The 23,727-nt window shown below is 40.6% G+C and overlaps 1 protein-coding gene across 5 annotated transcripts; it reads right to left on the bottom strand.

The window, feature by feature from the left end:
* Positions 1–12,037: 12,037 nt before the first annotated feature.
* On the bottom strand, positions 12,038–23,416 carry LOC138193105 (acylamino-acid-releasing enzyme). Of its 5 annotated transcripts, none has more exons than XM_069140914.1 (23): positions 23,252–23,416; positions 22,986–23,119; positions 19,837–19,972; positions 19,421–19,496; positions 19,259–19,334; positions 18,922–19,022; positions 18,673–18,807; positions 18,280–18,371; positions 17,921–17,958; positions 17,711–17,832; positions 17,575–17,635; positions 16,771–16,865; positions 16,571–16,622; positions 16,160–16,330; positions 15,698–15,801; positions 15,383–15,515; positions 15,212–15,295; positions 15,040–15,120; positions 13,789–13,877; positions 13,369–13,562; positions 13,148–13,250; positions 12,608–12,714; positions 12,038–12,448 (listed from the first exon to the last, which is right to left on the bottom strand). In XM_069140914.1, the coding sequence occupies exons 2-23, from the start codon at positions 23,101–23,103 to the stop codon at positions 12,349–12,351; spliced, it is 2,268 nt and encodes a 755-aa protein (XP_068997015.1). In that variant the 5' UTR covers positions 23,104–23,119; positions 23,252–23,416; the 3' UTR covers positions 12,038–12,348. The 5 variants fall into 5 exon arrangements, with proteins under 5 accessions (XP_068997015.1, XP_068997016.1, XP_068997017.1 ...); XM_069140915.1 differs by having other exon boundaries at positions 22,986–23,116; XM_069140916.1 differs by lacking the exon at positions 22,986–23,119 and having other exon boundaries at positions 23,165–23,416.
* Between the last annotated feature and the right edge of the window lie 311 nt (positions 23,417–23,727).

The raw sequence follows: 23,727 nt of genomic DNA, 5'->3' as shown, positions 1-23,727 counted from the left end.
TGCATCAGACTGTTTTAAGTAAAAATCGGTGGATTTATATTCCGGGAACAGAGACAAACCTTTTCCTGTAATACTTTAATATTTGCTTTTTGATCTTTTACTTCTTTTTTTTTACCCTTGTTTGTAATGTTATGTAAGGCCTCTCCATCTGAGACATATAAATGATGAAATGTCCACACCAGATTGATCCAAGTCAAAGTTCCCATATTTTTTTAAGGTTTTTTGTTGTTGTTGTTGTTGTTGTTGTTGCTTTTGAAGAAGTAGAAGGCACACACAAGCAGATTTGACACCAAGATTTAAAAGCACAAATTTGAACTATTATAGATAAAATTATTTCTGGAACAACCATTTCAAAAGGACAAACAAGATACTGACAGAGACAATTAACTTGAGCAGATCGACAATTCCCCATTATATTTCTTAATAGTCCAATTCTGCATTCTTCTGTCCCGTATCAATATTAATTTCTCATTACAGGTGACACTCTGAGCTGAGCGGCCAGGTGAAACAAGGAGGAGAAAATGAGAGGCCCATCCATCCATGTGATGCAAAATGAGGATCAAACCTGTTCTCTGGAGGGGATTTTTTTTTTTTTATTGACCATTTGATCCTGTTTCCATGCATCACATTCATTTAGCAACGCATAACGACATGCCACAGCTGCTGTTTTCTACTGGAGCAGGTCAGTGTTTACCACCTGGTTGAATGGTCTCTTAAAAAAATTAAAATGCTACTCCAGGGAGGAAATGTAAAGTACAGTACAGTGCACAACTATTCCCATCAATATAAGAAGTACTGTATGTATGCATGTGAGTGTGGAGATGTTTTAGGGCTCCACAATTGTGTTTACAAAGCATGACGACGGGCACCTTCCTTGAATCCCCACACAGATGAAACTCACCCCGAAATGCTGATGACACAGGGGCTCCCGTGCCAGCTGGCAGGTGCCCAACACAACCGCTAAACATTGAAGAAAAACATGTCACAACTCCAGGGCCTGTTCATCTCCATAAGGAGTTGCAGTTGACACATACTCGCAGTTGCTAACATTAATGATCAACCAAATGCAAATGAAAGTCTTGTGTAGACACGAAAGAACAAACTCATACTGATACGTACACATGTAAAGACAACCAGATACCATGTGATAAGCTAAAAAGTTGATCAATGCCAAAAGACAAATAGGGCACTGTAATGAAAACACCCTCAGGTGTTTGGCAAGGAGAAATCAGTGAAAATATTTTCTTGCTGACTCAGGCCTACAGGCAGAACTGTCAGCAAAGTTGTATCCATTGACTGTATATAAAAATGGACAGACCAGTGTGAAAGTGCCTTAAAGAGCAATACCACCACTGGCCACTAGGAGTTGGCTCCAAAAAGGCTCTGGCTCATTAGACTCCCATTCAACCTTTCTCATGAAATATAAAGCAAATAACTTTTTTTTCACAAATCATTGAGGTGGCTTTCGTTAAAGTCACTTCTTGTTAATACGTAGTTTTCAGGTGGTCAATCAAAAAATAATCCTATTATTATTTAGATATTAGGCCTCAAAATGTTTTGTACATTAGTATTGTGCATTGTATGAATCTGAGAAAGAAAGATGTGCATATATGTATACTCTGTCTACAGTTCCCTCTGAAGTTTCAAAAATGTACACCTGATTGTGCAATATGGACAAAAGCAATACAAAAAAAGAAACAAAAAAAAAAGGAACCGTATTATACTAAAATGCCTGTATTGTGCTGTGTTATGTTGGTTGTGTTTATGCATGTATGTGTCTTTGAATTTTTAAATACAGCGGGGCCTGTGTGTGTGTGTGTGTGTGTGTGTGTGTGTGTGTGTGTGTGTGTGTGTGTGTGTGTGTGTGTGTGTGTGTGTGTGTGTGTGTGTGTAAGTAAGTCTATCGAGCAGGATGTTTGTGTGAGGTTTTTTTTTTTTTCCCTGACTCAGCAGTTTGAGTGATCCGGAGATCAAAGTGCAGAGTTAGCGGAACACTGCAGTGAAGTTTGAGCAGCTGATGAATAAACATGAGGTGGGACATTTATGCAACATCCACATGCATTATATGCATTTCTTTAAAAAAGCGGTCAATACATAAAAACTCATGCCGCTGCACGCACGCCGCCTGCTGAATGTTAACATAGTGGACGTGAAGAGGGATGACACAAACATACTGTTCACTGCACAGGGTTGACATGCAGTGTTTCAGTATTTTAGATTATATTCAATGCATGACTATGTATTTTTAATAAAAGGTCAAACCAGGCAGATCAAAAAAACACAGGCTGTTGACACAGAATATGATGTGTGTGTGTGCATGATTGTGTGTTTCATTAAGTAGGATTCAGCGCCTGTTTGTGTATAAAGGGATAGGGCAACAGGGTAATCCTGCATTTATGAAAGACACACACAAACACACACACACACAATATCCTCACATAGTATCACTGTCTGAAACCCACCCTGTCTAAGACCCGTCAGCCAAAATGAAGGTACCCATATGAAAATGCACAAGAGAGCAAACAGATATACATACACTCGTCTCTCTCTCTGCACCTCATAAGGGGCTGAAGCATTTGGCAAGCACTCCTGATGGATAAAGTATAATCGACCTATGCAGCCAACGGCAGGTTCATCACTAGCCAGACGAAACAATAGACGCATTATACAGAGGAGAAAACTATGTAACCATCAACTCTGTATCTCAGACACATCTTTGGCCTTTCTGTTCAGCCATTTCTTGTTAATTGTAACATCATGTCATGTGGAAGTATCAGTCAGGCTCTAGTTTGTATGCATGGAAATTATTATAAACTTAACAGCTGTTATGACTATATATTTACTGTGATTATTAAGTTAGAAGTCCCTTACATAATAATGTGGGAATGTCAACTATTGACTGCATATAAAACTTGACGTAGCTTCCAGGTCTGAAAGGAAAGGCCAATGCGGAAGTGTCTTATACTGCAAAACCACCAAGGACCACTAGGGGTTGGCTCCAGAAAGGATCTGGCTTATTAGATTCCCATTCAACTTTTTTCATGAAATATAAAGTCAATAAGCTTTTTTCACGAGTCATAGAGGTGGCTTTCGCTTAAGTCACTTCTTAATACGTAGTTTTTAGGTGGTCAATCTAAAAATAAGTCTGTCATTATTTAGATATTAGGCCTCAAAAAGCCATGTTTTTGGGGTTGTCTGTTTCAGCTATTGATGGGCGGGGCGTGTTGTCCTTTGGTTCAAAGTCATTCAAAATATCATAAAAATTTCATACTATAGTATGTTGTCCAAAATGTCATAAGAATATCATACTGTGGTATGTCATAAAAAAAATTCATGAAAACGGCATAGTATAGTAAGTAGTGGAAAAAGTCACGAAAAAGTCATACTTGAATATGTCTTCCGAAATGTGTGAAATAAACAATAATAATATAAATAATATGAATATCATGCTATAGTATGACTTTTTCTTCATATTTCAGGTGACATACTTAGCCTGTGGTCCAAAATATAAAAAGAAAAAAATCATAGTATAGTATGTTGTCCAAAATGTCATAAAATGTCATATTAGTGCGCGTCATCCAAAATGTCATAAAAACATTATAGTATATTATGTCTCCCAAAATTTCATAAATATTTCATACTATAGTATGTCGCTGAAAATTTCACCAAAAAAATCTACTATCGTGTGTCATCCCAAATGTCATAAAATCGTCATACTATAGTATGTCGTCCAAAATATCATAAAAATGTCTTGGTACAATTGATAGGGGGGAGTCAGTCAATTAGGTTTTCCTTAACAACGGGAAATTAATTGAAAAAGAAACATCAATGAAATCTCATTGTGTAGAATCTATCAATATGGCTGATTTCCGTACAGATATTCTTCAAGGATCTACTTCAGGTTATAGCCCTGCTGAAAAATCTGTTCATAGGATGGCAGCCATGTTGTATAACTTGCTCACTCTCTCCCCACTGAGCTCTATCATTCTCCAGACAAGCATACTGTATCATAGGGTACACCATTTAGATTTACAATTATGGTAATAATATATAGTAAAATAAATATTTTCACATTCATTATAAACATTGTGAATTTGAAAAAGTTTTGGTTTTTTTCTTCATTGTTTGGAGCTGGTCATGCCCCACTGCACAAATGCTGCTACAATCTCAAAGGAAAACCGATCTAATAAAAACTATGGAATTTCTAGCCATTTATGGCTAAAATTACACACATCAGTGGACTCACTATGGAACACACACACACACACACACACACACACACACACACACACACACACACACACACACACACACACACACACACACACGGTCTGAATCACTGAGCAGTGTAATGACAGGTGGCGTCCACACCGGCATCCCATTCGACTAATGAAAGAACATCCCATCTCTTATCAATGAATTATGCATCACACATATTACAACATGCTCCAGTGCATAGATTATTAATACAAACACACACTCATGTATACACTCGCATACATGTAGGCAGACACGCACACATGCTGACACAAACACAAGAAATGCTGAAATGAACAAATAAATACTTTTTCAAGAAAAACATGCACAAACAACCAAAATACCCCCAAATAGTGCTTAATGAGGATTTTAATATTCACTATTTTAAAACCTTCATCACTAAGGCTGCAGACTGTATTTAATTTTATGTAAAGTGTGCAAAGTAAAAGGCTGTCCAAAAATGCAACACCAGTCTGCTTCCAGATATTTGGTAGTAAAACATACTGTTTCACTCTAACAGAGAAGGTGAAATGCCTTATTTTTTGACCCAGACTTTGACAGATTTGAAAGACTCTCAGCAGTCAAGAATCAAGGACTCATCTCCAAACTCGGTCTCTGTTTAAGATACATCGATATATCTGCACTCGAGAGTCATATTTATGGTATATCAGCTCTCCGATATCTCACAAAGAGCAAAATTGTCTTATGTCATATAAGAGGTGTGAAGAGACCTGTGGAAGATGTATGCTTTCATGTAGACAGCCGGCATGTTTCACACATGTACATTAGGTGAGAGGTGAGGGTGAGGCCAATACCTGCTGCTGGAAGAACACAGAGAAAATACCTGAAATGATTGATGTTGAAAAAAAAACAGCAGAGATTTAAGTACCTGGTCACACACAGAGCAGGAGCCTGGACTACTTTGAAGATTTTAAATGAACTGCACAAAAAAAACAGGAGTACTGTGAATCCAGTTTGTTATGTATGAATATAGAAGGCTAATATATTCATTCCTGATGTGTTGATGAATGGAGAGTTTTCCTGCAATACCACACAATGCATGATGTGTACTATGACAAAATATATTTTAATCAACTTTTTTTTCAAAGCATAAAAGTGACAAAAAAAGAAATAAACACTAATTATTTTCACTGAATGTATTTACTTTTAACTATTCAAAACAGAATTTTAAAGTCATAGATAATAGAACTATTTTAGGAATTTGTGTGTCCACAGACCAGCTGAAAATGAGAAAAGATCAACAACCAAACAATAAACGATGCAAGCTGAGCTGAGCTAGGGTCACATTAAGACAATGAATGTGGATGTGATATTACATTTATTTGGCTTATTCATCTTTAGCTTATATGCTATTGGTTGGAATTAATGCAGAGTTGATGTAGTGTTAAAAAAAAACACTTCAATTTGTTGTGATCTGTTATATAACCTGGTACATTAGACTGCTTTTAAATCCCCTTTGAAAGCCTGCTCTCTCAAAAGAAGCCTATTTTATTAGGTGATATTTATGAGTGGTTTTACAGCATTTCATTTTCACATACTTTCATTTGTACTATCACCAGTAGCTTTTAGAAAATACCTTTAACTCTCTGACATATGAAAAGAAAATAATCAGTAAAGTAAAGGTTGACCTGCATGTCTGCATTAAAGGATTTAATGAGTGATTGGGGAGAGGTTTATTACCTTTTAACAGTTGGCCAAATAGGGCCATGTTTTCTCTGCTCACAGTCTAAGTTAAGTACATAAAGTACATAACTTTCTAGTTTGAAGAGATGGGGGGAAAAAGATCATAACATGGAGGAATGTTATGAACACTACAGTGACAGAGAGGTAAGACAGAACAAGAATATTTCTAAGTGTTTAAACTGTTCGGAGAAAGTGAGTTTCTGACGTTAGGTTCAGGGAGTTCATTTTACTTTCAACTAATGGGAGTACTTAAAAGTAAAGAGTTATTTTTCTGCAATTACAGGTGTTATGATAATTGAACTTAGCGAGGTCATGTCTGATGAGTTTGAGGTGAACTGAGTTTAATAGTTAATGCATGTTTGAGTGATGAGGCTGAGGAAACAACTTTATTACAAACATGACAAGAAATTTAAAAAAAAAACAGTTGACAGAGAACACGTCTATACAGGATTTACAGACGTAAAGAATCTGTTTGGTTGACGGTGAGTTGATTTGATTGCATAATGCAAACTTCACTGAGCTGATTACATTCCTTGTGTGCACATACAAGTAATTAGGTAAATAAACCAGTCACTTTAAGTGTCTTGTTTGATACTTGAGTTGACACAGTAACTCCAGGAACAATGAAAAACACTCCCAGCTGTTATTCTGAATGCTTGTCATTCCTGAGTCTGTCATGTCTAAGTTTCTGACTGATAACAAAATCATGGCTGAAGATTTTGGGAGCATAAATGAGCTGAGGGGGTGGTTGAAGTGAATAAACTGCAGTCTTAATTGTTTTCAGAGGAGCTACAAGCTGGATAGAGAAGCTTTAAATGACAAATGAGTGACAGTAAACAGACAGCTTCAAATTCGTGTATCGTAATAATACTGAGGGGTGATTATCATGTCAAGAAGAAAATATTACTTTTAAGAATGGCCAGGTGAAAGTCATATCAGCCTCTGACACTTTGATTTAAGTTGTGTTACTGCATCTCAAATTCCCTCAGTCAAATATCAATAAGGTTGTGTAATATCTACATATGGAAGAGAAGGAAAGGAGCAGCTCCTGTCCACCTACTGTCCTAACAGGTGCTATCTGCCTGGCTAGTTATAGCAAGTGGTGGATTTCAATAGAGGAAATAGTTTTTAACATGACACCACCGATACACTAAGTTTTTCTAACTCCTTTTGTAAGGTTTTTTTTTTTTTAAAGGTTTACCTGCTTAAGTTGCTCCAATACTACCTTCTCACCTGTTCTCTGCTGGTGAACTCAGCAGGCCTGTAGTTCACCTTGCTGTGGTTGCTACGGTGAGTTGCCAGCAAAATGAAAAAGTTGAAGCATTATCTTACAAGTCAATGGCAACAGCGCTCTGATGTCTGCTGAGCTGTGGTACCCAAAAACATGAAGTATCACTACCCTTCGTTACATCACTTTATACCCTACTTTGTTGTGTCTTCGGCAACTAAAATTCAAAAATAGGCCCTAAAAAGGGATCATCCAGTGATTTCTATTGGTATTCTGCCTACTTAAGTCGGAGGATTTGTAAAAAACTGATTTAAAAAAAGAATCGTCCTTGATCATTGATGCAGCAGAAGCCAAAATATCTTGACTTTTTGTTTCTAATCTTTCTCCAAAGCAGTGAATCGTTTACATAGAAACATGCAGTAGTGTTTATAATCAAAATCTGCCCAGTTAACACTCATCCTTCAACCCTCCACCCCCACCCCCGTTTGTGCAGTTCCCTCCAGAACGACAGGATAGTACACCAATCCTTATGTGCAATATTAGTGGAGTGTCACTTTAATTCTATCAATACCTCTTTGGACTATTGTTAATGACTTCCATCATACCATCAGGAACTATCCCGGCCAGCATCAGCAAATTCGGGTATAAGAATGTTTCAGATATGAACACATTTCTATCTTCAATCATCTCAGATTCTCTAACCAACAGGTCATTCACACTTGCATCATCATGGTAACTATAATAACAAACAGCAGCAGCAACAACATCACCAGCAAGGAGGTTTGCAGCTGTCTTGTCCTTCTTTGGTATAAGTCGTTCTCTGGATAAGAGCTAAAAGCCCCTCCACCCGCCCACCCTGCTCTTATTCTGCATGGCACTGGTTCAACAGCAGCTTATAGGACGCAGCATGGGAATAAGGCGATAGATAAACGTGACAAAAGAAAGATGGAGGTGAGCCAAACCGTTGGAGGAGACTTGAAAGAGGGTTGTGTGTGATGGAGTTCAGGCGGCTCCCAAACCTAAAGAAGAGCTGGGAGGGAATATTCCCAGGATCTGCTGGATACTGTGGACTTAGATAGTACAGTGGATACAGTACGGGCTTTAACATTACAAATACAGATAATCACACTGCATTCTGCACTGGTCATGTAATTGAAAAATATATTGATCATCATCATCATGAGCTGTTTATGAAGGTTCAAGATTTAAAGATACATTTAAGGACAAACTACCTTCAGAAACTCTCCATCTGAAGTTATGTTGGTCTTCTCTGAGCTCTTAAAATTTTATTTTCATACTGTGTTACTATGTTAAGTGCCTTCAGATAAGTTCTGTTGTGATTTGGTGATATATAAATAAAATTAGATTGAAGTGAAATGATTCGATCCTGTTGTGATAACTAAATTTCCCCACTCTGTGATAAATAAAGTCGTATTTATTCTTATTTCTTAGCAACATAGAGATCACCATCCTGGAGTCAAGAAAACAAGTTTTTCCACTTCTCGAAAAAGATTTTGCCAAAACAATAGACATCAACACTTTGTGAGCAGCGATTTAAAAGCAAACACAAACAAGGCCCCGCAGCCTTTACAACACCCCAGTGGTACCAGAATGAGTTTTGAAGTGTGTAAGTGTGTGTGTGTGTGTGTGTGTGTGTGTGTGTGTGTGTGTGTGTGTGTGTGAGGGGGGGGGGCATCCACCTTCAAATGACGTAATACATAAGGATTTTCACGTAAACCTTTTTTTTAAATTTTTTTATTTCAGCCTACCTGACTAAATTATGGTAAGAAATGCATTCACTGTTCTCTACTTCCAGATCAAAAGGGCTCAATAAAGTTTAAAAGAGGATCAAATTTATGACCTCCATGGTGTCCCCAGTTGTCCATGTAGCCTTCGCGTCAGTTTGGGAGGCTTTTAAACACTCAAAACCAAAAGTATACAAGGTGGGAACATGACATGTATACCTATCACAGTCTGGGTATGTCATTATTTTTGCTTAGTTGCAACTCCTGCATCTGCCAAAAAAGCCCCCTTGTCCCCCCTCTTCCAACACCAGTGCCGCCCCCTCAACCACCAGAACACCACACCTCTCTGACGACATGGACAATTGCTCATCGTTACAAACCCAAAGCCACCACAGTCCCAATCAGCTGCTTTGTCAAATAAATGAATCCCAGAGACAAACTCATTCAGTTGTGATTCATCTGCTTTTATCCAAACTCACAGGAGACAAAGATTCACCACAAAAAGACTGGAATGGAGAGAAATAAAGAGAAGGATGACAAAAAAAAATGTAAAGGTGACAAAGCACTGACATAATAGAAGGTCGCTCCTTTCCTGAGAGGGGCCCTCCCTCTTCAAACAACTTTTAATAGTCAGTGAATCAAAGGGGACGTGGTAAACTTCTGCTTCCCCCCAGTTAAACCCTGTTTTCATAGGCTTGTGAAGGAACACTGTGTGCACACTGTTTCGTGATAAAGACAAGGAGACAAAGAAAATAATAGGGACCGAGGCCAGGAAGAGAGTTCAGACGAAGCATAAACATAAGGAATGAGAAGCTAAGGGCCACATTTTATTGAATCATGTGAAGTCAGACTGTAAAACAAGTCTTTACCGCCTATCCACCAAAACCACACACTCGTCTGGGCCCACAGCCAGCGTCCACAGGTGAAGGTCATGGCTCAACGGCTCGGATGAGAAGAGGAGAAGTCGCCGTGACACAGAAAGAAGGGATGCAGATGTTAAAACGTTGAAGTTGCAGATCTGATTTGTTCACCTTGTAAATCAATTTTTAACATTTGTTAACCAGGAAATTGACAAACCATCACAGCCAGAAAAATACATCATACAGCCCCAAAGCCCATCCAAATTCATTGTCAACCCGTTCCAGCCTAACATACTTCACGGTTTAAAGAAAAATGTTGAAGCTCATTGTATCGCAAAACCTGGACAGCACAGTAGTCAACCAGTGAAAGTGATCTTTAGGCCCATTTCCTCTTGCAAGACCGCGTACAAAATACAGATTCTCTGTGCACGTCTCCGTGCTGCGCAGCGTTCACCCGCAACAGGAGCAGTCTCAGAGCTTTCTGATCCACCCTCGTACATTCAGACGAGTGCGGAGTGTGTAAGTGTGCAAGAATACATTTTGTTGCTGCCTGTTCTGCGAGCTCCCCTCTGGCTCCACCGTCTGGCCAAAATGTCCATGCTTGTTCATGCTCCCAAGAGGATAAAGCTTTCACTCATGACGCCGACACTTAAGCCTGATGTGGCTTTATTCTATTGGGCTCTATTCCTTCGTCCTGTGCCGTACTGTGTTCTACTTTTCCCCGTTTTACTCTGCAGCTGGCTGGAGAGGGGAAGCACCAGAACAAACCAACAAAAAAAGGGCCCTTTCTTTCCTCCCTTTGTCTGTGTACCTCCTACATACACCCAGCGTGAGCATGAGTCCTTTTCCATGTCTCCAGCGCTCAACAATGCTTCATGTCTGTGGCCCGGCCCACACAGCAGAATACCACCGAGGGGCGCCGTGAACTTCTCCCTCTGTCTGGCACGTCCATTGTCTCGAACACCCGGCCGCCTGTCTCTCTCCTCTTTCCTTTATCTGTCACTTCCTCATCAACCCAATCTCTAGCCATCCCCCAATTTGGTGACCTCACCAAACACCCACATCACAGTGACATCATCACGCGCCAGCTGCAGTCAAGGCCACAGAGCAGAGTGTTGGTGGAGACGACAATTAACACTGCCACTGTGTCTGGGAAAACCGGGTGAGACTTCTGGAAGATGTCAACCCCCTCGGTGTCTCATCTCGGGCACTTATCTTATTGACTCTGCATCTGTGAGTTTCATTTGTCGCCAGTATCAACTTGCCATCTTGTATTGTCTGGGAAATAAAAGTGGCGGGACCGTTCAAGGCCGCTATCAAGTTTCAACAAGGGCACCAAAGTGCTGACAAACTGGGGATCTGTGTTCCTCAGCCGACGTCTCAATGCACATCTTATCCTGGTCAGGGTGTTTGTGAAAATAAAGCTTTATGGAGCTCACTGGAGGTTGGTTTGCGGAGTAGAATTAGAACGTTGACTCCAGTATTTGTGGGAAGTTCATGTTTAAAGAAATCCAGAAGTAGGGAAAGATCCGCCCTGTGCCAAATGGAGCAAAGACAAAGTAAACAAGTGTCTGTTTACACCTTTTCACCAGACAGATAGGGATGGTTTTCTCCAGAGTCGATCACCATAACAACAAATACAAATATTCTGCTTCCTTGGATCTTGTTTATATCTCTTGACTTGACTTAAAGGTCAGCGTTACACCCGACTATTTGTTCAGGCAGCCCCGCGAGGAAAGTGGTCAAGAGCCTCATTTAGCAGCTCCAGATTAGATTTCAGGTGGTTTACAGCTCCACAGTGGGTCTGTGTGGTTACAGAGCCTCGAATGTCAAGGAAAACGTAAACTTCTGGTTCTTCTTGATTTTCTTTAATTCTTCTTCCTCCTTTTCTTTGTTCTTTTGATAACTCGAAAGCAGTTGTAAACCCAACTGTATGAAACAGAGCTCCTCATTTGAATTGGCAGCTAATATGCATTTGGCCTAATGCACCCATGTACGCATTATTTGGTTAAATAGATCTAAAAGAGCCAGATATACACACATATCATTAAGCTGCAATAATAAAAGGTTTTAATGTACTGGCAATATGCTCCTAAATAAGCAGTTCGAGAGGCCGAGACTCCCATCTGCTGGACATTGGGCAAATTACATTTACTGTCCAAGGCTGCCTGTATTTGTAGACATATATTATAATGCTACAGAAGTAACTTTGACTCAACAGCCGTGAAATTAAACTGGGATTCTGGCAGACGGATTAAGATGTGGAAATAAGTGATATTAAAATTACCAGTTAATATACATAAATAAATGTTAGAGTGGGAGTTCTTGTCACTGATTTAAATGATGACCAAAAGTGACTAAATCCATACATTATCACTGCTTTATCAAATGTTCTTTATTAAATGCTTTGATTTTTATGTTTTAAAAAAATTAGGAACACTTTGATATATATAATGTGATTTTTATTATGATTGTAAACCAATTTATCCTCTTTTCAGAGCGTTCAGCAGCAACAGAACAGCTGTGTGTGTGTGTGTGTGTTGTGTGTGTGTGTTCAGAGGTGCTGGTGCAGCCACAGCGCTGTGTTTAAGAAGCAGTCAACCTGTGTGTCCACTCTGGACAGTGAATGTCCGTCTTCTGGAAACCACAACAACCTGGGAAGACAAACACAGCAACTAAAATTAAGCTTATTGATATAATAAAGATTTATTTTTGATTACATACTGGGAGCGGACAAAACAACAGGAATGTCTGAGTTGAGTTAAAACCTCTGCGGCAGGTCTGGTATGGTTGTTTCTTATGCTATGTTGTACCTGACAGGTGAGCCTCTGCTCTTCAGTGCCTTGTAAAGCTCCAGCCCCTGTTGAGGAGACACTCGCCTGTCTCTGCCTCCCAGCATCAACAGCACTGGAGCCTTGATCTGCCCACCATCACACAATATTTAAAACATGTGTCAATAGACGGCTGGTGTCACCTGACTTCTTGCAGATTTTGATGAGGCCAAAACTGGTGTATGTACACAAACAAATATACCAATTTAAAAAAATTTGTTTAAGAAAGGAACGCCTCTTTAATGCCCCAATTAATTGAGAACTTGTCATCAACAAGTTGACCTGTGAAAATTTAATGACTGGATTTTCCATGTACATTTTTTTTTTTTTTTTGCACCATCCACGCGACAGACTTCATTTTTAAAAGACTAAAGACTTTTAAAAACTTCTTTTTTAAGTTTATTTAAAAATGAGCATTGTGAGCTCTTAAACCTGCTTCTGATCATCTTCTGGTCTGATAACGTGTTTGTTATTTGTACATTGTGATTATGCGATGCCATTTAAAGTGTGTTTGTGTCTGACCTGTGCAGCATGTCTGATGGGTGACTTCTGTAACATGGCAGTCAGAGCTTCAGCTGTGGGAATCTGGTCGTACGAGTACTGAAACCCAGCACTGGTGTAACGCCTGGGGGCAGGAAGAGAGAAAAATATTCACACTGTGAAGATGACTGGAGGTGCTACAGCGGAGCAAAATCTTGTGTGCAACATGTGTGGATGAGTTGTTGTGTATCTGGTTGTCTCACCAATCCACGATATCACTGGTTCCCAATAACGTAGCAGCATTAATGACAGGGTTCCTGGCTGCACATGCTCTGTAGAAGTCTGGGTACTGACCAAGCAGATGACAGCACAGGAAGCCGCCGTGAGAGCCACCAATCACAGCCAAGCGTTTGGGGTTGAGGGTCATATCAGTCTGCAGAGCAGTGAGCACGGCTCTCTGGGTAAACACGGTAAATCAGATCAAATCATTTTCTTACATTTCCAGGGTGATGCTAAGCTGCTGATAAATCTACCCGTGGGCAATCTGTCAGAATTCAGGACCAATAATTATCCTCACACAATGGCTAGTCAGCCATGCAGCACTATTTTCAAGACTGTTTTTGTACTGAGACTTGTTTCCAACTTCACTTCATGCATAAATCATAACAATGAAGAGCTAGTACCTGGACATCTTTTACATCCTGGCTGCCGATCTGACCAATCAGGGACAGAATGCTGTCCTGGCCGAACCCCGTCGATCCCCGGTAGTTCACTGGATAGAGACACAGAAATGGGAACAGAGGGAAGACAGTTTAATCAAAATAGATATGAAGAGGACCTAATAACCCTAAAATGTTCAGATTGGTTTAAACATGTTTTTTTTGTTACAGGGGTGAATGAAATACATTCTCCTAACAAAGGTGATGAGCCCTCGCTGCGACACATCTGTGCATGCTGTGTCCATTTACTGTCCGCCCTGCCTGCAGCTGTAGCAGAATATTTAACCGAGGCTCAGCAGCGGCTGTGGAGGTTGTGACCTTCTCATCTACTCTTGAATTCATCTCTGATTCTCTGCTTGTTGCAACATTATCCCGTCTCTGCACTTCCCTCAAGATACTTCAAAATAAAGTTAAATGGCAAATAAATATGAAACACCAAAATGTAAAAAATTTATTAAGTTCAACATATATTTAACTTATCCAACTTCAAATAACTTCTAAAAGCATAAGGAATGAGGAGGGTTGCAGTAATAGTAAGATTATTTAACAAGGAATCAGATTTAAACTAAATATTATGATCTCTAAAATCATAGATAAAATTTATGAGATTGACAAGAATCAGGAGATTGAGGATGTTATCACTCCTTTGATGAAGATAGCCGATTAGTTTCTCATTTATATTGTTGTTTTATAATCATTTAAATAACTAAAACATAACCAGCTAGCTGCTGTAATAGTAACTGACTAAAAACAATCAACTTTGCAGTCTTAAGGCTTTAACAGGAGGATCATGGACCCCATATTCAGTTTAACTGAGTCAAATCAACAGGAGCACTTAAAACTATGATGCCAGACTTTTACATGTTCATGAACCTCTGTTACATTCAAGCCCTTGACAAATGGGAATAAAATGCATGTGCAGTTTTTCTTGACTTTCAAAATGTTATCAGACTGAATGGATCAAATATGAAACAAGTCACTTTGCAGATGTTGGGACACGTTTTATCTCATTTATCCACAATTTATCCACTGTTATACAGCTGCAACTGTAGTAGGAGTAGGATGTCCAGACCAAGGAAACAGTTTGCAATAGTTTTAATCTTCTCGTGTAACAATAACCAGTGTGACACGCAAAATGTCATACTAATTCTTTAACTGTGTCAATGTCTGTGTGCATTGTGTCCAAATCTAACAAACAAGACAAACACGTCTCACCCATGAGCACAGCGAAGCCCAGTTTAACCAGTCCAGCTGTGGTGCAGTTCCACTCTGCAGGGGACTGGGAGTGAGGGCCACCTACGACGGCAAACAAAACCATAACGCATACAATATAAAACATTTGAATATGTTCCAAGAGAAAAAAAAAATAATCTAAGTGATCACAGACCATGGATGAGGACGACCAGAGGTACCCTGGTTTCACGTTGGGGATGAGACGGTTTAACCAGAAAAGCCCCAAAGTCTAAACCAGCTTCATGAGACAACAAAGAGAGAGAAAGTATGAGGAACAGAGCCTAACCTCAGAAGTTGTATCTTAAAGAAGTGAGTAAAAGCTCACAGTAGTTTGTGTTGTCCTCCTCTGGTGAAGGTATAACATCTAAGACTGTCCAGCGGAAGTTAAAGCTCATGATGGGATGCTGCAGAGTTTGCCAGGTTACAGGTTCACCTGACGACGGGAGGAATCCGACTCTCTGCATGAACATCCAAAACACAAACAAACAAGTGGTCAAAAAAACAGGGACATTCATTTTTAATCAAACCCATCAAAGTGTATCAAACAAAGTGCTTGGTGGCCTCAGGCCTCTGTGTGTGTCTGTGTGTCTGTGTGTGTGTGTGTGTGTGTGTGTGTGTGTGTGTGTGTGTGGTGTCTGACCAGAGTGGGAGGTGTGTTCGGGCTGGAGCAGCAGGCGACCATCAGGTCTCTCTGGACTGTCAGCAGCTTCCAGCTGCCGTAGACTTGAGGAGGAACAGAGAGATCTACAGGAGGAAAGGCAGCGAATCAGAGGGACAAAGACGATGAAGAGAGTGAAGAAGAAGTGATGACAAAAAGACAGAACATGGTAGAGACACAACAGACATAAAGGTCTAGTTTAAAATGATTTTTAAATGTTATGCCCTTGCTAAATTGCACAGATGTTCATGAGGGATGATAATGTGATTTGGACATTACAGGCAGGGCATACACAGTAACTGTTATCTATTTATATCTACAGATTGTATTTATCTGTTCTCCTCTGTGCTTCTGTGTTTTTGCAACTCTTATTTCACTTTTATTTTGAAATTTCCCAATAAGATGTTGGCGTCATTGATTTAAAATCTGCTGGTCTTGTCATACCTTCCAGTTCTCCCTTCTGTTCCTGATGAAGATGAGGCGATGGGGGAGGAGGAGAAGGAGGGAGAGGAGGAAGACCAGGAGGAAGACCAGGAGGAAGACCAGGAGGAAGACCAGGAGGAAGAGGAGGAGGTGGAGGAAGAGCAGAATGAGACTCAGCAGGCAGTGGAGGAACTGGAATTGGAGGAAAAGGATAAGGGGGAGGCGGAAAAAGAGGAGACAGAGGAGGGGGAGAGGGAGGGACAGACAAAGGAGGAGGAGACGGGGGAGGACAGGAAGACCAACAAGGGAAAGGAGGAGGAAGCAGAGGAAAGAGAGGGGAGGGAGGAGGAGGGAAAACAAGAGATGGAGATGAGGACAGAGGAGCGAGTGGAGATTGAGGAGGAGGAGGAGGAGGAGAGGATGGACTCTTACTATCAGAGAGGGAGGTGACTTTCTTTGATCTTCTGTTGACCACAAACAGATCCTGAGAGACACGAGACGGGAGTGAGTGAGGAATGGAGGAGTGAGTGTGTGTTCATGATGGCATAAATAGCACACTGTAAAAGAAAAAATGAAACTTGTGATCAGTGTGTGTGTGTGTGTGTGTGTGTGTGTGTGTGTGTGTGTGTTACCTTCCAGTTCCTGCGGGCGCTGCTGAACACCACACTCTGACTGTCTGCAGACCAGCAGCAGGCCGGCAGAGCTTCATACACACCTGCAAACTCACCTGAAACACAGACGTAGAGAGAATTTTAACTTTTCACTAAACTCTCTCTCATTCTTCCTATTAGCTCATTTCTCAACGCCAATAAAAGCCTGTTGCTTCTACTAATTTGACTTCTTTCAAGAACTGCCAGCTTCATTTAGACTTAAGTTAACATGTCTGAAAGCTCCAACAAAAATATATTCATTAACAAGCTTAACGGGAAATTAGAAGTTGCTGATGAAGGCATAAATAATTAGCTTGTTCCTGTCTATATCTCGAGTATACATGTATTTAATTTAAACCAGTGGTTCTCAAATGGTGTCGCGACCTAAAAGCATCATGGTTGTTCTTAGCAGTGACTCACAGATTTATAAACAGGTTTAGGATGAGATAAGTCTGACTTTTTATGTCGTGTTTCATCCAGTTTGGTTTAGATTATTGAGACTGAATGAGCATCGCCAGAATTAACTTTTTTGAAAAGCATATAAGCCTGTAATTCAAGATAAGTCAGCTTTATAATTTTATGTGTTTTTAGCTCTTGTTGCACTTTTGTTTTTAACAGTGCATGAAGGCAATGTGCACAAGAGCACTACATTTTTTTGAGAAGCTTGGATTACAACTTAAATGACTAAGGGAAAATGTTGGTCCTGAGTCTCGACCAGTTAAAAACCAGAGTCTGGACCAAAGTGGTGGACAGACCCAGCAACACAATCTAAAACCTGCAACCTACCGGTATGCGGTCTGCTGACAACGTCCAGCAGTGTGGATGTCTTCTTGGTCTTCAGGTCCAACTGTGGAGAATTAACAGTCAGCTGTTAGCAGAAAGAACACGTATACACATGCACAAACACACACGCGTTCAGTACCTGCTGCAGACTGAGGCACTGGTTGTGAGGACCAAACACTGCACCCTGCAGGTAGATGAGCGTGGACCCGTCCGGAGAAAGCCTGGGACAGGACACCGAGATGTTGTTCCTCGACAGACACTCTGGTTTGGAAGGAGGACGTACAGGAATCAGAGGAGCAGAGAGGCTGGGAGTTTGATAAACTAACGGAGATAGAAGTAATATTCTCACCACAGTGTCCATCCAGGTCCAGCTTGAACAAGGCTGACCTGAGACAGAGTTTAGAACGACAGAAACAGGAAGTGAGGGCAGTAATTTGCTCCTGGGTATTTAAACTGTCTGTCCAAACCATATATTTACAAGAAAGTCCTGAAAGCTACAGGATTTCGTCTTGATGTCTGAAAATATTGTCACGGTTCAACATCATTTTTGCTTTTCAGAGTTAGTCGCCATTGTTTCTGGAAATCTTTTCTTTATTGCTCTTTAGTTTCAACTCAGTGTAACTCAAACTGTGTCTGTTTCAGTGCTTGAGCTGCTGCTGCTGTTCATGTCATCTCAGGCCGAGTCGGAAAATGAAGCAGCTCTATAACCTGCGGTTGGAGCAGAACTTCAGTCCCAGTCTGAAGGGCTCGTGGTACCACCCGGCAAAAAACACAGACCGACCGCCGGGACCCCACAGAGCCTGGAGGTAAACACACACACACACACACACACACACACACACACACACACACACACACACACACACACACACACACACACACACACACACTATGTTAAATCCACAAAAAATATCGAACTACTGAGTATAAAAACCCAGGAGGACATCTGATTTGTGTAGAATATTTAGAGATCAATCAATTCAAACAATCAGCACTCATTTTGGACTAAAAGTAATGAATTCCCACTTAACCTTCACACACTACAATCCAAAATGACCCTGGAGGGTCAGATGAAGGAGGTGCCAGGTTCTCTTTCCTCACCTGTCCAGGTGAGACGTCAAGCGGGACACCCTGCAACACAGTGACCGCGCCGCTCTGCAAATCCACCATGCAAATCACAGGGACGCTCTTACTGGTCAGACCCTCGCCCCAGTCCTCATAGAACACACCCCGGCCCTGATGGGACACAATAACACACACAGGAAGAATAAGAGACGTGGACACACCTTTCTGCCTTTCTGTAGAGACAAGGACTCAACATGAATGTGTGTGTGTGTGTGTGTGTATTACCCTACTGTATGTAGTTTCTCCATCTTCTGGGTTCTTTCTTCTCTCAGCTATGTACAGCAGTTTGTTCTCACACTCCGACCACGACAGGCTTCCAAACTGAGCTACACACACACACACACACACACACACACACACACACACACGTTATTTAAGTACAAGAACACAAAATAATATGACAGTGCAAAAGCCCAAACAGTGCATGCTTCATAATAGTGGAAAACACTGAAATTATATATTAATGAGACTGGGTCAATGATGCTCAGCTGTTTTTGGGTTGTAATACATCAAATTTTCCTTTTTTTGGATAAATCATGTGAAAAATCTGCATCCGTCTCACCGTCGTCGTACACTCGACCATGTTTGTTGAGGGCAGTGAGGGCGAGGCATTTTCTGAGACCGTGGCTATCCCATATCTGAAGAGCAACAACCACAGAACAACAATCTGTCCAAATGACCCAACACTGATCTTACAGGGGATGTAACTGTCCTTTTTTCTTACTTCTAGGAGCTGGTGGCCGAATGTCTCCCTGACAACGGCCCTCAGGTTTCGAATGGGAGAGCGTTCACTCAATAACCTGGAGAGCACAGAAGTAAACACGAGTTCAAAATGAGGAAAAGCAGGCTGAAAAGAAGTGTTTCACCGCTGAGCACACCGTGTGGTTCAGTGTAGTCTGAAGTCTGCCCTAATGCACCCATCTATGATGGTTTTGCAGTGTAAAACAAAGATACCCCGGAGTAACCCTTACATCACTGCAGCAAAGTGAGGGGTAAAAGCATTTGAGGACAGCAGAGATCTTTTTCAGCTGCTGTCAAGTTGGTCTTCAACCCCAAAAGGGCCAGTACATTGTTTTGCCTTTTATCTCATGTTTTCCGACAAAAAATAGATCAGTCTTGTTGAACTTTGGTAGAACTCACTCTCCGGACACAGGTATACATCGTCCTGGTGGGAGGACGTTCCTGATGTTCTTGTGGTTGTTGCTGTCTGCGATCAGAGTCCACTGCTGTGAGTAACGAAGTCTGGACCCCCGGACCAGGTCGCACTGACTCCACTCTGGTTGTGGCACAGAGAACAGTTTTCAAGTTGGCTTTAATAAAGAGAAGATCAATACTATGAAGATGTATTCATTATGGACACACAGAAGTCCAAGAAGAACATATCTTCTACATTATGTGTATCTATTGGGGATCTTAGCACTGAAATTGGACATAATAATGGTTAATCATGAATACAGCACAGGGACGTACGAGTAGGGAAGCATGCATAAAGAAACAGCGCTGCAGTTAAGTCCTCATAATAAATAAACAACTTCTAGTTTACTTTTCTAAACATAATATTCCATTTACTGCCACTGCGATCTTTGATTAGAACCGCCTTCATCACATAACTAAAGAAAGCAGCAGCTCAGAGATCCAGGGTTACTCGGGTAACCAAACATTTTTACAAAAACAGGGGCCGTATTCATAAAGCTTCCTGGTACAAAGAGTCGCTCCTGGTCATGAAAATACAAGAAAATCTTATAATTATGATGTTTTCAAAGAATTTCCCCTCAAAGTTAAAAGTAGATCCTGGAAAAGATCAAAGTTATCTTCGTGCTTCAGAGAGCACCTAAGGTGAAAAACTGTTATGAGCAGGGAGGAGAACTTTTAAGAGGCTGAAGGATTTCTCAAGCAGAGGAGAAAATGCCAGAAACACAAAGAGGGGGGAGAAATATTCTTTAAACAGATTAGATGGTGCAGGGATGATGTTCGTGGTTGATCTCATTAGAGAAACGCTCAGATCTCCCTCTCATGATAAAAAGCCAGAAATGAAAGTGATCACAGCACTCCAATTTTTGGCAACTGGAAAAACGCAACAGCGCAGTAGAGACGATTTGAGTCTGTCGCAGCTTTCCATCAGAAGACTGATCACGCAAACTGTTGCAGCGCTTTCACAGCCTCATATTGGGACACAGTTCATTTCATGTTCACTGGATGACACTGTCAATTCTGTGCCCATTATCATAAAGAGTGCATTTTTTTTGATCAACCAATCACACCTTTTAAAATAATAATAATAATAATAATAATAATAATAATAATGTCCATTTATATAGCATATTTCTAAAGTTACATTACAAAGTGATTGACAGAAAATCAAATCAAACCATAGAAATCAAACAAGCTATAAAATCCAGAGAGACAATGATCATATAAAGTAAAGCAATGGCCGTGTGGGATAACCATAACACAAGAAAAACGATCACAGTGTGAAATAACATAAAATATGAGAAGTAGCAATACAATGAGGGATTAAAGGAATAAAATTAAATCAATAAAATCCACTGAAATGAGGAAAGGCTCTCTGGTATGTTTTAAGAAGGGATTTAATAGATGTCACTAACTCTGCTGACCTGATTTCCTCAGACAGCTCGTTCCATAACTTAGAGGCTCTGATCAGAAATGCTCTGTCATCTTTAGTTTTTAGCTGCACCTCTGGAACAGATAAAAGTTCTTTGTCTGAGAATCTCAGGCTATGAACTGGCAGGTATGCAGCAATGAGGTTAGATATATATATATATATATATATATATATATATAGGCCATGGAGAGCCTTAAAAATTAAGAGTAAGATCTTAAAATCAATTCTAAAACATACTGCAAGCCAGTTCAGGGAGGCTAAAACATGCGTTACACCTACCAACAGGGTCACCCTAACTCCTAAACTCAAGACTCCCTGCTAAATTTATAATATTTATCATAACTCTTTAATAAGTTTCACTTATCCAAAGACATTTAAAAAAAAAAATATGCACGTACAATTGAATGTTTTATTCAATTTTGCGTGCATATGTTAAAAAAAAAAAAGTCTGAATATATCAATGTCAGACTGCTCCTCGAATATCAAAATAGTTTCAGACTCAAAACTCATTATCAATAAGGCCCTAAAAACAGACAGACTGTCATAAAATCCTCCAACTCTGAGACCCTGTTTATCTAACCAGCCTCTATACTTCATGCAGTAGTAACTCATGGCGTTATAAAGATAGTGTCCCTCCTTGAACGCACAATCCAGTTTAAAATGATCCAATAAGATTGGGGTTGAATATTTTTCTCTCTGAGGAAACAGATGGGTTTACACTGTCAAGCTTTTAAAACCCTGAAGACGAGATCACCGCTATCAGGGGCAGAGAGTCTCTGACCAGCAGCTTGTCGCGAAATCCCAACACATCCTGGAAATTCAATCTTCAGTGTCAGAGTGAGTTGAATGTCTCAGTCTGACTGGTTCAAATTCAATTAAGTGAGGAGCTTTTTGTTTTTTATTTTCTGCATCACTTACCTGATGATTCACACTTAAGAGAGGAGAGAGAGCAAGATGTCTGGACAACTACAGGCCAGACTGTCATCAGGTGTGGACATTCAACTGTTAAATATCCTAATTTGATAACAGATTATTTTCAAAACTATTTTCACTCAGATCCTCTTCTGGCATCATGAATCCAAACTGAGATCTCTTGAGCAAATAAGGTTCTCTCAAAGACCCCGTGGTCTTTCCTGTAGTGGCGGCCCAGGACTTTAAAGCTCAAAAGAAAAACACAATTGTTCACCGTTTACCCTTAAAACTTTTCATCCTGTGTGGTGTCTTGAACTCTGCAGACTCTGGGGATCTTTAATAAGACTTTAGTCTGCTTTGAATGATATGTCTTGCCTATCCCTTTCGCTATACCCTGTTTTCATAATGCTGATATGGAAACTATTTTGTGGCTAATTTATATGGTGTATTTGACTTGGAAAAGTTTTAGTGACCTTTGGTCCATGTCATTTAGTTCTCCGTTTCTACTGTCAACCATCTAATTACTAAAAAAAAAAGAATATAATGAAGAGTCTTTTTTTCCATTTGTGGCAGAGGGTCAGTTCAACATGAATATTTTCTGGTGAATACTTTGCGGTTTCAGGTTGTTTTTTTCCAGTGTGTTTTTCTTACTTTTTAAGCAGCCCACTGTTCAGTTCCGTGCGTTCACAAATAAATGAGCAGATAGCCAACTGCACAGGTGCGTGTGTCACGTGTGCAGAAACTCGGGGGTCACCTGCTGTCACCGTGTATATCCGGACCTCTCGGTGCTGCTCCTCACTCACATGGGCTGAAAAAGGCGCGGGGAGGCCGCTCACCTCCGCGTACACCCCGGTGATCAGTCTGGGCTCCATCCGTGTCGGTCTGCTGCTGCACACAAACAAATAAACAAAAGAGAGAGAGAGAGAAACGCACCGCTCGCGTTAAACCACCAACCCGCACTGTCGGTCAGTGCGCGGTCCACACGGACGACCGTAAACTCTTGCAGCATCGCGCACTGACGTTATGAACGGTTGTCCTCTGAGCAGCAGCTGCACGGGAAGGTGCTGTACTTCATGAGTTCATCCACATAACTTTATCAATGATTGTATCGCCTCCTCTGGACCCGATTCAACATTTTACAATCATGATTTCACCACACGAGAGCCTCCATGTTAAATTCACGAGTGGACGATACCACTGTGGTTCAGTTAGAGGGGGGCGGGGGGGTTTTAATAGAGGAGAATGACCGCAGAGGGGCAGCAGAGACTCATTAACTGGGATCAATAGTCTAATCCCGCCGGAAGTGTTCAAATAAGTATAAACTTTTATTTTTCTCTGTTTTAAGTTATTTCACTTGGGTTTATACTGTGGTAGAACAAGTATTCAGGTGCTTCACCGAAACACAAGTAGCCTAGTAACAGCACACTTTAGAAATATGCATCGAGCTAAACGGAGGCCTACTTAAAGTATGAAAAGTAAAAGTATACACATTGCAG

This window comes from Embiotoca jacksoni, unplaced genomic scaffold, assembly GCF_022577435.1.
Source record: "Embiotoca jacksoni isolate LCO1_2020_lvr unplaced genomic scaffold, fEmbJac1.0.p SCAF_9, whole genome shotgun sequence".
NCBI lineage: Eukaryota > Metazoa > Chordata > Actinopteri > Embiotocidae > Embiotoca > Embiotoca jacksoni.
Note: the sequence above shows the minus strand (reverse complement) of the source record. Positions and strands in the feature narration are given on the sequence as shown.